Source organism: Cydia fagiglandana, chromosome Z (assembly GCF_963556715.1).
Source record: "Cydia fagiglandana chromosome Z, ilCydFagi1.1, whole genome shotgun sequence".
NCBI lineage: Eukaryota > Metazoa > Arthropoda > Insecta > Lepidoptera > Tortricidae > Cydia > Cydia fagiglandana.
This window is the reverse complement of record NC_085959.1, coordinates 17,250,555-17,266,438: the sequence shown is the minus strand read 5'-3', so window position 1 is coordinate 17,266,438 and position 15,884 is coordinate 17,250,555. Positions and strand designations below refer to the sequence as shown.

General features: G+C 35.0%; 1 protein-coding gene and 1 long non-coding RNA gene across 3 annotated transcripts in view; both read left to right on the top strand.

Moving 5' to 3' along the window:
- Positions 1-8,065: 8,065 nt before the first annotated feature.
- Positions 8,066-9,937, top strand: LOC134678484 (uncharacterized). Its single transcript, XR_010100190.1, has 3 exons — positions 8,066-8,812; positions 9,399-9,573; positions 9,843-9,937. It is a non-coding gene; the product is annotated as an uncharacterized LOC134678484 (long non-coding RNA).
- A 704-nt stretch (positions 9,938-10,641) lies between these two features.
- LOC134679444 (peptide transporter family 1-like) overlaps positions 10,642-15,884 on the top strand; it is a 36,153-nt gene continuing 30,910 nt past the window's right edge. The window contains exon 1 of one of the 2 annotated variants that reach the window (XM_063538357.1): positions 10,642-10,828. In XM_063538357.1, the coding sequence (XP_063394427.1) occupies positions 10,772-10,828 (57 nt within the window). In that variant the 5' untranslated portion in view covers positions 10,642-10,771. Of the gene's footprint in view, positions 10,829-13,071; positions 13,280-15,884 lie in introns of those variants that run through there. The other variant, XM_063538358.1, reaches the window with a different exon arrangement.

The following is a 15,884-nucleotide window of genomic DNA, read 5'->3' as shown; positions in this document are numbered from 1 at the left end:
TAGCTGATTTGCCACTCTCCACGGGAATAATGATGCGCCATAAATACTATAAACCGGTGTTAATCACCAAATAAACAACCAGTGGAATCTATATCAATACATATAACGAGCATTCTCTTTCAATAGGCACCTATTAGATCATTAGAAATAGAACCTATTATCGCCTGACGCGAACGCCTTTAACTAGGAGCCGCAATAAGTAGCAAATACCTACTTAATTTTTTCCATAAATATAGGCTCTGTTTGTAGTAATAAGTAGTTAAGTACCTAGTTAATTTTAACCGACAACTACTGTTATCGTAGATTCTGGGAAAGCACCAATTGCTAATCGATATTAATTTAATAAAATAAGTCTTGTAGAGACCTTGTAATTAAAAGTATGAAATGCCTATTTTTAGTTGGTGACTAAGTAAGTGACTATAGCACTACCCCCTCCACGCGCCAGTTTGGCTGAATGCGTTTACTCTTTTTGAGCCTAATGAACGTGAAGGATGTGTAGCTAATTTACTCTTTTTGAGCCTAATGAATAATGAATGAATGTGCTGTTTTGAAAAACTCGCAATGCGCACATTAATGTTAATTTCAGAATCTTGGACTTGGCTGCCTCTTTTTTCAGTTATTAATTTTACTCTAGAAAACTATTTTTTTTTCCTTTCAGGCTTATAACTATAAGAAGCCGTTATTTACACATAGAGCTTTTAATATACGAGTAGCAAAAAGTATGGTATTTGTGTAACATTGGTAAAGCATTGGTACTACCTATTGGGACAGGGTGTACAAATGATAATTAATTACAATAAAAATAGGTTAAAAATTTACCGACATTTTTAAAAATATATTATCTTACAAAAATACGAAATTCTACGAAAGACGCATTATCATTAGAAAAACTACACATTAAGAGAGCGATCATGTGAATCCGCACGGCGGATCCCGATGAACTTATATGTACGCTAATTCTCTTTTACACTGCCTACAATCTTAATCTTATACCTATATCTGCGTAGAATAGAATGAAATACGAAACTATTTATGTAAGGACAAGACAGAGCAGGACTGGGAAGGCCCCGGGACTTCTCCAAAATTCTCTTCGGTTCGGCGAATTTGATCGCTTCGGCGCGATAGAGTCAGACCAAGCTAACTCGGCAGGGATTTTGATAGCAAAACTGTGCAAGTGTTATTTTAAACGTCATAATTTAATAGAAGTGTTTTAAACACGTTCGCCTTCGTAGGGTAAATCGAAGTTTTTTGCGACAACACGCGCGCAACAATTGAAATTCAGCGCATGGCTCGCGATCTTGCAACCGACGATATAGGTCATTCAAATATGTTGATGTCTGTTTACGGGGCTTCTCTGGCTCCGATTGCCAAGCCTCAACAGTCAAATTGTAGGAGCTTACAGCATTCCAGTGTTTATCATTCTTTTATATTAAAAAAAAATGACGATTGTGCTGATATTAGCGAGTGGCGAGGAATCGCAACCGACATGTTGGAAGGAAGCGTCGGTGTTGAGTGAACGTTAGCAACGTGTTTGGGAACCCACGCGGTTTTCTTTTTTCATTGTTTTCAACCGTTTACCAAATTATTGTTAAAATATTAGAGATAAAAAAAAAAAATTAGCAAATCTTATTCTAGAAATTAGGGAATAATTTTAGAAAATAGCATTCGTTTTAGGTACTAATAAAAACATGTAGTTACCGGTTGAAATCATCGTGAAAGGGAAACTTTCAATTCATATCATGTTGTGGGGGTGTGGCCAACATACTCGGAAGTAAATCGGAAGCCATTTTATAATCAACAAATGGCATGCGATTTTAAATAATTTCTGGCTAAGTTGAAGCAACGAATTCAATCGATTGATCAAATGCCGCAATGTATTGCAAATCGCATGCGATTTTATCACTTACGTTTGTAGAGGCCATTAGCAAACAGGAAGTTGTACAAATATCCATTACTGTATTGTTTTTACTTATTAAAAACTTGTTACGACTAAGAAAAATGTATGTAAACAGCGAATTATGGTAGTAAAGCCGAGTCCACACTGCCTGGCATGGCTCTCATATCAAGCTATAAGATAGTGTGAGCATAGGGATGTAAGGTCACCTTATATGTCTCACTCTATCGTAGTTTGCAGGACCACTGTGTACTCGTAAGATTGTGCCATTATTTACTGCTTATCACAATCAAAGACTACAATCTTTATTTTCTTTTTAAGTTTACAGGAAAATGCATACTTAACTTTTTTGTTAGGCATGGCAATACAGGTAGTAAATAGTCATGAAAGAGAAAACTTCCTGAATAATGATGTCATCATATGCCTGGGATTATTTTTGTTCTTGAACAGTTGATTGTACATACATAATATGTGCAATATCAATATTAATAAGCTGATTAACTACTCTACCCATAATTATTACAATCCGCGACCTAAGGTAAGGAATCGGGAATATGTGTGAAAGCCACATGTTGCATGGCTTAGCGCTCTGTCTCTCACTTTCTTAGTTTATAAATAAATACTTAGGCCCAAAATGCGAAGCTAAAATTTAATAAAGCAAATATTTGTTTGTAACGCAAAAGGTGCAGTTGGCATAAAACACAGAGGAGATTCTTATACTGACCATTTGTGAATGTAGGGCAGGTAAAGGAAGGTGGAAAAACTGGTACCTAGTCAAAGAACCTTGACTCCCTTGTACAGGATTCCAAGCTTGTTAATTTAGTAAAGTTAGATTAGAGGAAAAAAATAAACAAATTGACCCATATTCTACAAATTTTTAGATTTGTGCTTAAGATGTTCTTAATAAAGTCTTAGAGCCACCATAGATCGCTTTTCCTGAGCTTATACTATTTAAGAGGGCAAAGACTTTGTATCAGATTTTATTGGAGATTATAAAAAGCACACATCTTACAATAACTTTTACAAAAGTATAGAAACAGCGATTTTCTTGTCATATAAAGGCAGCTCTTCTTAGGAGTTTCATCAACAAATAATCATATAATGTTAAAAAGAAAGATACATACTCGTGATGAAAAGGTTTTCGATGTTGACTCCAACCTCCAACTAACCAAACAGAACGATGTCAAGCTCGAGCGGTCAGGTGGGAATGAAGATAAAACACGCCGTATTATATGATAGCCGTTAATTCTAACATTATACTTCTTGACATTGAAACTATCAGTGGATTTTTTAAATCATAACATTCATAACACAATACACAATCACAGCCAAATCACAATCACAATAACAAACTCCTGTCAGTGTCACTGTCACCTGTGCGTCAGTACTTGGAGTCCGTTTAGTACTTCTAAATTTTTCAGATTGTATATCTAACTTATTCATTCCTAACGCTATAAGTATATAGTATTTGTGACAGTTTGTACACATCATATTATTTCTATTTGTGTAAATAAAATGTATATTTAAATAAAACTCATGAAAGTATCATGAAAAGTATAAAGCGACACGAAATATAATGTGCAATTCGGAACAAAAATTGAGAATGACAGTCAGCAATTAGGCTATTCTTACACCTTTGACTGAGTATGTTCCGTACATATAATATTTGGAAAAAAAACGTAATTATTTATAGTGCATCAAGCATAATAAAATGAATTGTAGGGTACACAATTTAAATTATCTCCTTAAATATTTATGACACGGTTCGACAATAGTCGATTACAAAATACAATAAAATACACATAAGTACATTTTATGGCTCCGTGTTCGTAATAAAAATCTTAACTGTAAATTTTATTGATATCTTAAAAACTAAATTTAATGAATATAAGCGCATTTTAATGAGTCACTGTCATCAGTTGTCATTATTTTTTCTTACTATGTAGGCACGGAACGTTATGCTAGTTGAGAGTTTGACAGCCGAAATTGACATTGACACTTTTGACACTTCTAGCGTGAGAATAACGAACGAATTTGTTTACAAATTGTTTTTGTTTGTTGTTTACGTTGATCAGTAATAATTATATTATGTGATATGATTTATAAAAGAAAATGGTATATAATTCGTTTGTTAGTACAGTTAAAGTAAAATATAACAATTGATATTTTGCCATTCCCGGATATAAACAATTCAGGTAAATTACACAAACGTATTAAAGTCCTTTTTATGCCGAGCGTTATCTGCGTTTCTTATACCTACACGTTATAAATTTATGATACTTATAATATTAATAACTATTATTCATTATACTTGTGCCGAATAAGGCAGGATTACCCATGTCTCGTCTACATGCATGTATATTTTCATGGCATGTGTAGTATAAAAGATCTGATGACGGTGTTTATGTTTACTTTTGATCTACATAAAGTTCCACGTTGTTCATCCTGCAATGATATCTCCTATCCTAGTGAGTATTATATTCTTTGAATGATATCCAATCGGGAATAATTTACTATTTAACTTTTTTGGTTGGTTGGTTTAGCATGGGGCTTAGTCAATTTGTGTAAAAATGTCCTATAATATTTATTTATGGCGTTATTCATTATTCATAAAACACATCATCCGATCTGATCATTCATTTATTAAAGTTGGACCAGGCTAACTCTGCATGACAAAGTGACTGATATCTGACCTTCCAACCCAGAGGGTAAACTGGGCCTTATTGGGATTAGTCCAGTTTCCTTACAATGTTTTCCTTCACCGAAAAGCGACTGGTAAATATCAAATGATATTTTGTAAGGTGTATTCGGGTATTCGCCACATTGCAGGCTAGCATGCACTGGGCCCAAGACAGAGTGGCTTGGAGAGCGCTGGTGAAAAGTGTCCACATTCGTCACGTCCCTCAGCCATGAGGATACGACAAGGAAGAGAGATTCGGGTAATACCGAATGTCGGATAATTCCGAAATTCAGATGAAAATCACCCTTAATTCCATCATAATAAAAGTCTCATTTCAGAATCATCCGACAGTTTTCGACATTCGGAATTACCCGAGTAAACCTTACATAAGTTTCAAAAACTCATTGATACAAGCCGGGGTTTGAACGGCGACCTACTGGGTGAGTACTTAATTTAAGGAGCCATTTGAGGGTAGATTCTGTCTACTTTTATTTAAATACCTAAAGACGTTGTCTAAAGACACAGACTATAGTTTCGTGCGGCTACTGCGCAGTATTTTAGAAACAATATAGTTGATAAGGTTGATTTATAATTGAATCTTTAAGGCACTGGTCCCACCGCGAGCTAGTAAGCTATGAGCTATCGGCTATAAACACGAACAAAAGATAAGCACTTCCGTGTAAATAAAAGAGACACGGCGATATTTATAGTTACTCGCCCAGCGGTGAGCTATAAATATCGCCGTGTCTCTTTTATTTACACGGGAGTGCTTATCTTTTGTTCGTGTTTATAGCCGATAGCTCATAGCTTACTGGCTCGCGGTGGGACCAGTGCCTAATGTAAGAAGCAGGTGCTTCTTGTTAACAACCAACAATTTTACTTTTTCTTGAAAATGGACGCACACTTTAGACTCTTAGACCAATGAAAACTCCAACTGTTTGTATAGTAAATTTCACACAAAAAGTGTTTTTATAAGTGTGGAGTGTATATTACTTCAATTATAGCTAGGTACAAAATTATCACTTGCGCAAGAACAAGACCTCGTAAATAAAACTAATAAAAATGAAATTACTGTACAGTTATAGGAAATAAATGTAGATTTATTTCCTTTTTATTTTTTCAATCTAATTTTATTGAGGTGTTACAAACGACTGGTCGGAATTTAAAAGCAAACAGCCTGATACACATGATGCACTTCTTCAAGCAAATGGTACTAATTTCCGTCACGATTTTGTTTGCCATGCATTTTGTTAATGCGGTAAGTGGCTTTTTATTATACCATATATTTTGCACATTACAAATCACCAGATTTCGATAGAATATACCTACGCTTTGTTTTATTGCTAAATTGGTCTCTCTCTCGGTTATCACTGTACAATGTACCTACATGTCTGCCGTGGCACCATCGCCCACGCTGTTAACTGCATATCGGTGGACCTTATGCCTTTTGTAATAAGGTCTAGGTAGGTAGGTTGTGCATAGGTATGCACAGTTAGAAATGTTGCTGTTTGTACGCATGTAAGGCCTCCAAAAATCAGAACAACATATAGAACCATCTGTATATTTCTGCTTTTCTTATCCAGCCAAGAAAAACATACGGCATTATGAGCACTACCCTATAAAAAGTATGCAAACAAATAACATTCCTGCCATGGCTACGGCGTTATTGCTTGTTTTTTTTTATCAAAACATACGCTTATTCAGCAAGTTTTCATAACGAACCTGACTAATGAAATCTCCTTCCAGTGTTGTGGAGCCCACGGAGAAGACCGCATTAAGCCTCAGTTCCACAGGGTTGTTTTACCCAATCGAAAATCCATTTTCCGTTTACGAAACAGCACTTCTCCTTATTAGATACACTTTACTATCAACCATCCCTCACCTTAAAAATTCTACCTATACTCATGTGGTTGTTATATAACAGGCGGAATATCAAAAAGCCTCTGCAGTAGACTCGAGCAAATTACAAAATTTACCAAAAAACTCAATGGCTATTGAAATACAGAAGATTCTAGCTCAAATTCAGGATAGCAAGATTTTGAGGAATAAAGGTCACGCCCAAGAATTAGTGAAACAACTTAAGAAAGTATTTGAAACGACCACTACTAAGAGTACTACGTCTAGAATGACTAGATGTCCTTTCGCAAGGTGTAAAAAAAATTAATTTGTTAAAACGCCAATAAACGAGATTAAATTCTGAATTAAAATCTGTCTTCTGGTTCTTTATTTTAATAAGTAATATTTATATTTCCATTATTTCCTTCAGGTGAAAGACTTCGAACTGTTAACTTTGGGGGTGTACTTTAGAATTATCAAAAGTACCCTCAGAGTGTCTTAAAAATATACATAATTTTTATTTCATAAATCCTGACAAATGAGTGAGTCCAGAGTGTCTTTAATGATAAAATATATGGGTGTCTGACAAAATACAGAAACATTTTTCACAAAGATGGAGGCGTTTCTGCCCATTGCTATAAAAATATTGCCTATAAATGGGCGCAAGTAATACTAGTAATGTATATTATAATCGGTGGAATGAAATATAGGATAATTCTAGGATAGATGCCCCAGTAGGATAGAGGCTCCGATTTTAATTTCTACCAATAGTTGGACTGTGGGACTAAAATGCCTCTACATAATAACAAGCGTTTCCCCTGCGTGAGTCCGAAAAACCTGCCGCGGCGAGACGTTGAAGAGCGTGAATGATAGGTATTCGTAAATATTTGTTTTCTTATATCTTTTGACTTGCTTATACTGAAGTACTGAAGCTTAGGCTGCATAATTTAATATATGTATTATTATTACTTTATTTCTCAGCGTAACCGTAAAGTATGATTATGTTGCCGAAATGTCTCATAAATATAAGAAGAGAAGTAAAGTGTAATGTCTGAAGAAATTATAGGTACTTATCCAATCAGCGTTCGAGGAAATTAAAAAGGAGTCGAGGAAATAGCCAGAACAGAACTTATAATAGGTACCAGAGTTGATTTATGTAGCAGGTCTCACTTTTGTGACGAATCGTCTATCCCCCACGGTTAGGCACCTATCCCATTTTTGGGAAGTCAAAATTGTTATATTTTTAGATAATGTACCACGTACTATTTTGTCATACAGTTTTATATATATTTATATATTAGTGCTAAATGATCATTGATCACTAAGGTTAGCCACGGATGAAGAAACAGGCGGAAACACAGGTATCGCGAAACAAAGGATTTTCTAGTTGACTAGGGAATCCATAAGGCGAGGTAAGCCCGGGGTTTCAGATTCTGTTAAATTACCCCATTATACACACAAGCACACTTCACGCACACTACCACTAGAACGTAGTGATTATATATGCTCTTTGCACACTACCTCGCCTTACTGAGACAGGTCAGTGACCTCCTAGTGAGTATTATATTCTTTGTCAGTGACCCATCATGTTTTTTTTAAAGATGCAAACCTTATTTTACTTCGTAGATAACAGAGGTTACTCATAAGATGCTAGCTGCAAGCCGTATTTAGATTGCATTGCAGAAAACGTCATAAATGGCAAGTGCCAAATTACAGTACAGAAATCATTAGCAAAATTCAATATAAAAAATCATTTTATAAAAATGTTTTCAAACGAGTTCCGTCCTTTTTTCATTCAGATAAGGAAAGAAGAAGATAAAGGTGACAAGCATGCCAGTATCAATATGGAAGTAAAACGTATACCTATAAAAGACCCTCACAATCCATTTACGAAGAAAACCATTTTTACGCAAACTTACCCTGCGACGTTAGAGCCCGCGGTACCGCGGACTTCTTGTTGCGCCTATTGTGAATAGATACCCTTTTTCGTTGGACATGCAAAATAAACCAGATAATCTGAAGGAAACGAAAACTCGACCTCTCATGAATCTCCTCTGCGTCCTGTGGGCCAGAAGCATTGGTAACGTGTTAGGTTCTTCAATGAGATTGATATCCTGCCACTGCATGTCTACAAATGTATACCTTTTTATTTTACAATCATATTCACACTTGTCGGATTATATTGTACTAGAACTGTCCGATTTGGAGGAAGTTGAAGAATTCAAAACGAACCGTGGCCCGTCGCGATAGTAAAGAGTATTTTCATTAAGACAACCGATTACGAGTGCCTATTGAATTTTGTAGATCTATTTTATTTTATGTCCTTTATTGGCCATCTGAAATGAAGTGAAAGCCTCGGCAAAGATTATAAAAAACTGTCGAGATGATTTGACAACTTTGAGGTGAGTACAGCCTAATACAACCTAGTATTTAATCCATCTGTTTCACCCACAGTCTGGTACATTTTATATTGATTAAATAATTATCAGAGCGGGCAAGAGCAGCATTCGCCCATTTTTTTAAATTTCTTTAACTAGACATCACTGAAAATAATTAAGAGGGTTGTAGGTACTTAGATTCTAATTTACACTATCCTAGTAAGTTCCCGTGTGCTTGTACAATTACCTACAAATTATATTCGTGTATTGAACTCATATATAACTAAGAGATCATATCACTGCATTGTGTATACATATTTACAAACTAAGCACATTTTGAGTACATTAAACTACCTCCCCCCCCCCCCCCCCGCCGTAAGATCATCCAAAAATCATGCTTCGTCATGCTACCATCTTCCGATGTCCAGGCCGCCCCCCCCCCCTCTAATAATGAAATGACGTAATTTATGAATAGCCCCTAAGTAACACTTGCTCAGTTTGTGTTGTCAATATCGCTACACACTTATCTCGGTCTAAGTCTTTAGAGGTATTTAAGGCATTTTGTCCTTTCAAAACAGCAGGAAAAATAAATTACTTGTGTCACTTTCAGAACTGGGTCACAATGTGATCACGATACTACTGATCACAGAGCACGCAGTGGGCGATCTCGAGCAGATCCCTTTTGATGGTGCTATTAGCACGCACAACCCAATGAGCGCCCTGGAGTGCAATTTGCACAGAACATTCCTAAATAGTTCATCAACACAGCAGGGCCAGCCAGTCGCGTATGTAGTATATTATGTACAGCTGTTTATCTACCTATTTTTAGAATTTATTAGCAGCTAGTTTAAAAAAGCTAGTGATGTTGCGGTGAAATGATTTAGCGTGTCATTTACGCTTCTAAGAATATTTAACATTACACTCGTATTTAATGAGTGTTTTCTATAACATTACTAAATTGTCAATTTTGACGAAATGCCTACTCACCATGTTATATTTTGCCAAACGTACCTGCGACGAAACCACTTGAAAGCCGCGTTCTATTTCTTTATAGAATCTTCGGAAAACCGGGGTCAGTGTGCACAGGCTCTTTTCGATCGCAAGTTGCATGAAGATTTTACATTTACGGTGTCGGTAAATACTTTGTACTTATGTAGAGCTGCTAAAATCGGGTTGCATTGCATCGCTGGCTCTCAATCGTGGTTCTTCAATACATATTTATAATAAATTACTGTCTCTAAGGTTACTTATAAACAAAAAGTTGTAAACAACCTTTAATAATTTCTTATATTATAACTTGTAATTTACCTTTAATTATTTTTTATATTATAATTTTTAATTTACCTTCGCAACAGTATTTTTTTTAATCTTTCATAACTAAGAAGAATAATAAAATTTACGTAGCAAATATACGTTAGTTAATGCATCCATCGTATTATTATATTGAAGCATTGTTCTAAGCCTTAAACACGCAAATGACATTGACAAATATTTTTATAATAGTTATTTTACTACTTATAGGTATTTTATGTAGAAGAATTACGTAAATAAATGCATCCGTCTTATTTTATCGAATCATTGTTCTAAGCAATAATCACGCAAGTGACATTAGATCAATAAAAACTGCAACCGTAGTTCATAAGTTATGCGAAAGAGGATGACGTGTTACTACTGAAAACATTTTTTACCGTAATACCATGACTAAGCTAGAAATGTACATAGACTGATTGGCTGGCTACGATTTATACCTATAGCTCGGCATGGTGTGAAGTGAACGTGTACCTTGTTTTAAATTTATTGTGCGTATTTATTTTATATTAAAACATTATTAGATACCGGCTACATGTGCACTACACAATGCAAACATGTACGGTAGTCATATCAGAGTGATCACGTTACTTTATCTAGTTTCATCGTCTGCCGTAGCGAGCTACTTACACATCTTGTACAATCTCAAAGTAAATTAAATAATTATTATTTCAAATGCAGTCACAGGAAGATGCTGAATTGGAAGCTGATTTGCTGGGAAAAGGAACAAAGGTAATGATAATTTTCCTTCTTAGATAACATGGGTATGAATTGTCCGTAACTATTTCTTACTTAGCGTCATTGTTTGCTTATCTATATCGTTATCAAGCCTACTAACTGCAGTGGTATCCCTATTTTAGATAGAGTAAGTAAGCTAGCCGACTTTTTAATTCGTCTTCGTAATATATTTACGATTAATAACTGACTTCTAAAACATTGTTGTCAAATTACTATTAATTTACCTAGTTACTCTATAGTTTTGAATATAACTTTTACCGTGACTGAAAACATGGCTGTTGAAGCCATTAGTGACGTAGGCATAGGGTACGCAAGCGATGATTTCTTATTCTTACATATTTAAAAATATTTATTTAACGCATGTGACCCTTATGGACATGGTAAATGAAAAAGTGGAAAACGGATTGCAATATTATTTATGTAGTATAGAGACTATGCGTGCCACTGTGTCGTCGCCAGGCGGATCGCCACATTAGTCAAATAGGTATTATATGCCTAGTAGTTATGTCAAATTTAATATATATTATGATATTCTCAGTTTTTGTCTTGTCCTATACTTAAATGTAGGGACAGTCAAGTGTAAAAATATGGGTGCATATAACTTACTCAAAAATATGCCCCATAGTTCTTAATTCGCTGATGTAAGAGCTACTATTTCATTATAGAGTCTGTGCATTAAAGATAATAGTCGTGCAATGTATGGGGCCCATTACATCGCTTGAAAAGATGATATCATACATGTATTATACCTTTGTCTTATCGTTGGGTAGATGGCGACACTTTTTGACATTTAACAAATTTAATGAAATAATAAGCATCAAACTCAAATGGCGTTCTAAAAGTGTTAATCATTTGTGTCGAAAGATGGCAGTAATGGTAATGACTACATTATTTACTGTGAAAATATTCCTCTACTCTAAATTCTCTTTGCTATAGGTAACATAATAACAAAACGGTATATTACCTGTTTATTAGATCATAATTTAAGTAAATATCTACGATATTATCCCAAATTTATACAGATTTAAGATGACGTAGGTCCAAGAACTGTCCAAGTGACACCCTCTTTCCTATCATCACTTATTTTGACACTGAATTGATTTAACTGAGACATGCATGGGGATGCTCTTCACAGCACCTAGAGTCAGACCAAGAAATCATAATTGCGTAAATACGTTTAAAATAACACTTGCGCTGCGTAGGCTATGAAAATTGCTGCAGACTTTTCTTGGTCTAACTATAGTATAGTTACTATACCTATTACCTATTTGAATACTCTGAAGTAGGTAAATAGGTACCTATACAAAATAATTAAGTACCTAACTAAACTTGTTACTAATAACACAAGAAGTTTTTGAATGTGTATAAACATGTTTTTAGGGTTCCGTACCCAAAGGGTAAAACGGGACCCTATTACTAAGACTTCGCTGTCCGTCCGTCCGTTCGTCCGTCCGTCCGTCTGTCACCAGGCTGTATCTCACGAACCGTGATAGCTACACAGTTGAAATTTTCACAGATGATGTATTTCTGTTGCCGCTATAACAAAAAATACTAAAAACAGAACAAAATAAAGATTTAAATGGGGCTCCCATACAACAAACGTGATTTTTGACCAAAGTTAAGCAAAGTCGTTTTTTTTTTTGCTTTTTTTTGTTTTTTTTTTTGCATTGTGGTACGGAACCCTTCGTGCGCGAGTCCGACTCGCACTTGCCCGGTTTTATAGGGTAAGGTACATTTGGTACGGTTTTAAGGAAAAATACCGATCAAAATGGTCCATACCTCAAGTCACTTTAGTTTAGGTATGGACATTAGGCGTTGGTTTGGTAGGTATGGGATTCTTTATGAGAGTATTGAACAATTTAGATAAATTCTCATAACTTATTTGTTTGAAGTTTGATAGGGGTTTTTTTTAGTAGGATTTCTGAATATATCATTATACGTATTATACTTAATTATGTATAATTTTTTTCCACTAATTATGATCTACATCCTTTTTGTTTTAACTATAACCTAAACATTACGTAATTAACTTCAACATGTAATTAGCCTATTAGCCTGACTTACTTAAACAAATGACTTCATTAGTAACGTATCAAAATTTCGTTAGCAGTTAGGTGTAGCTTTACTCTTGTGTTCGGTCGTTAAATCTACCGCGTTGTATGCGTCTTTGGCGTCACTACAATAGAGGATAATTTGGCGCTGAGAATGATAGTGTCTACAGAGACAGTTTGAGTGGCTTGCGGCTGCGAGAAGTCAGTCGTGTTTGTGCGGCGTCAGTAACGCGCGCACCGACTGTTAGCGCGCTCGCCTTCGCGCACGCGCACACCGGAGAATGCGACGCGAAACTTTCAAAATTATCCGCCAATTACCTGTCTTACATCAGTGAACGTTCGTTTTATCAGAATTCGAGACATCCTCCCGCACAAGATGGAACACAAAACGGGGGTTTGTATGATTTTACTTTTTTTGGTAGTTAAATTACTTAATTGGCATTGCGAATTGCGCGGTAACTATCTTAACCATCTAGTCAAAGTCACGACTTTTAAGATTTATGGATGTTTAGATTTTTATAGGTCACTAAGCTCAATCATAAACATTATATTTTAAATAAATTTCAGCGCAATTAAAAGTTAGTTACTATTTGTATCTTTTGCGTATTCAATGTTTTGTTGAAATTTTTCTATATTGAGTAACTTTCAGTTAAGTATATTCCTGAGGAAAATTCCAATAGTTTTTTTTAATTGGAGTGTTCAGTGCTAAAGCACTGCAAGAGCTAGGCGACTGCATCGTGCTCTTGCGTACCGTGCACACTGCACACGTTCCTTTCACAACGGCTGAGGTGAACACTTTCCTATCTGTTTTCTTTGCGTATAGCCGGGCGTAATATTTGTTTGTTCGGTTTACTTCCCACAGCGTTTAATTATGTTTACAAATATCATGTGAAGTTTGGGTTTTAAGGTTAATTTGTCAATTGAAACATAAAACATATTTTTTCTCATAACTTCGGAATATTTATTAGGCAGGTATTCTATTTATCGTATTTTTTTGGTTGAACATCTTAATGCAAATTGAATGTGAACTTGCACACAATATTCAATATATTGCTAAATACAGAGTAGATACAATGATTTCAGTCGATAGACCAAATACCAATGCAACGATGCAGTGCAACGAAAATCGTATGGAAGTATTTGAACCGTCTAAATGGGCTTAACAGCTTAGTTAGGTACATTAAACATAAAAAAATATTTAAAAAGTACGACTGCGTCTTTGCGCCCTGTCCTACCCGTCTTCTCTAAGTTAGGTTAACTTACTTAAACGTTAAACGTACAAAACCTAATGAATGATATTAGTATACTTTATGTGACTTCTACCTACTTACATTAAATCATTAAAGGAATACATCTCATGTGATAACTCGTGTGATTCTATTATGAAACTCACTTCGTTCTTTTCATAAACCCAAGTCTTATCGCCAATCTATAGCATTAAATAATCTCTAAGAAAAAAAAAACCAAAAAGATGGTGTTACAGGGTGGTCATTTTCAAGACCGTGCCATATAAAGGGGTATAGTAAATCTTGATATCTACATACTTACATAGGTCACAGGAACTGCATGTTAGGTACGATTGCGCGCTGCGGCGTTATTGCTCTGTCGCTGTCGCAAAATAGTGCCTCCGAAAAAAAGAAGAGCTGATAGAAGTTGTCCAATCTCTATTAAAATATGAATTTTAGGTATGATCTTAGACTTTTGATAATGTAGGCAATTTGAACAAAATTCTCATATTTCAAACGTCAAATTGATGCTTTTAAACATTACAATAACCTATTTTAAGTGTTAAAATATTAAATTTCCCTGCAAAGTTTAAATCGCACTATGAAAATTGTTACTTTAGGACATTCATTGACCGACAATTGCAAACATATTGTCGTCTTGTAACTTGGAAATTACAACAGATAGAAAAAATGATTCTCGCTTATATATTCATAAAAAAATTACCTAGATCGTCACGTGTGCTTGCAAAATTTTAAATTTATGCTTTTAAAAAGTATCTGATAATGGGTTAAACAAAACATTAATTCTCGTGGTTTACACAGCAAAGCCCAGCCAAGGTAGAAGGGATCGATCGTGTATCTGAAGTATCGACTACCAACATTAGTTATCTGACAATGACAAGTTGTCTATCAAATCTTTTGTTTTTTATCATTTCACTTGGGATTGTTCAAAGTTCAAAGTTTTTATTGCATATAAGAATCAGGTTACATTGCAGGTCGAAAATACAATTACACACTCGTTACACTGAGACTTTACCTTTTCAGGTGTACATACATTTGGAAAATATTTATATATTACCTAAATAATACAAATACTTATGAGTAACTTAAATAATCATTAACACAGTAAAAACATTTTTCAATAAGCCATATTTTTGTGTTTGACTTGAATAGTTTCAGATCCATATCTTTAAAACGGTTTGTTGGAACCGTCCTACACTCTACATGCTAACAACTACTTATTACGTGTATCTCAATAGCCGTATAGGTTGCTGGTGAAAATCCCGAAGTAGAATTTCTGTTCTGAGAACATAAGAAACAAAATAAAGCCTCTACGTGTTAGACATGTTTCCCCACGCACGTTTATCAAATGACTGGGTTTTAATACCTACTTGCTAGTTTATAATAATTATAATAGATACAAATAATAATTAGGTAAGTAGGTTGATAGTGGGTTGGTAGTACACAGTCATTATTGCGGATTTTGAGAAAACGCAACGTATTTCTAATACTTTCTCATAAACAAAAGATGTTCCTTGGCAACGCGTTCTTACTAACTTAAAACCTGTTCAATGTTATACTACGAATTATGAAATATGGATTAAAACAGACAAGAAAACATCAGATGAACACGGTCAGAAAAAACAAGAGTCGGAAAACCATAATAGCACATTGTCAGAGTCCCAAACACTCGTCAGTACCTAAGTAGTTGCATAACTTTCATTTCCTGCGACCTCGGTATTTCACTAAAGCTGATTATTAAATAAGTACATT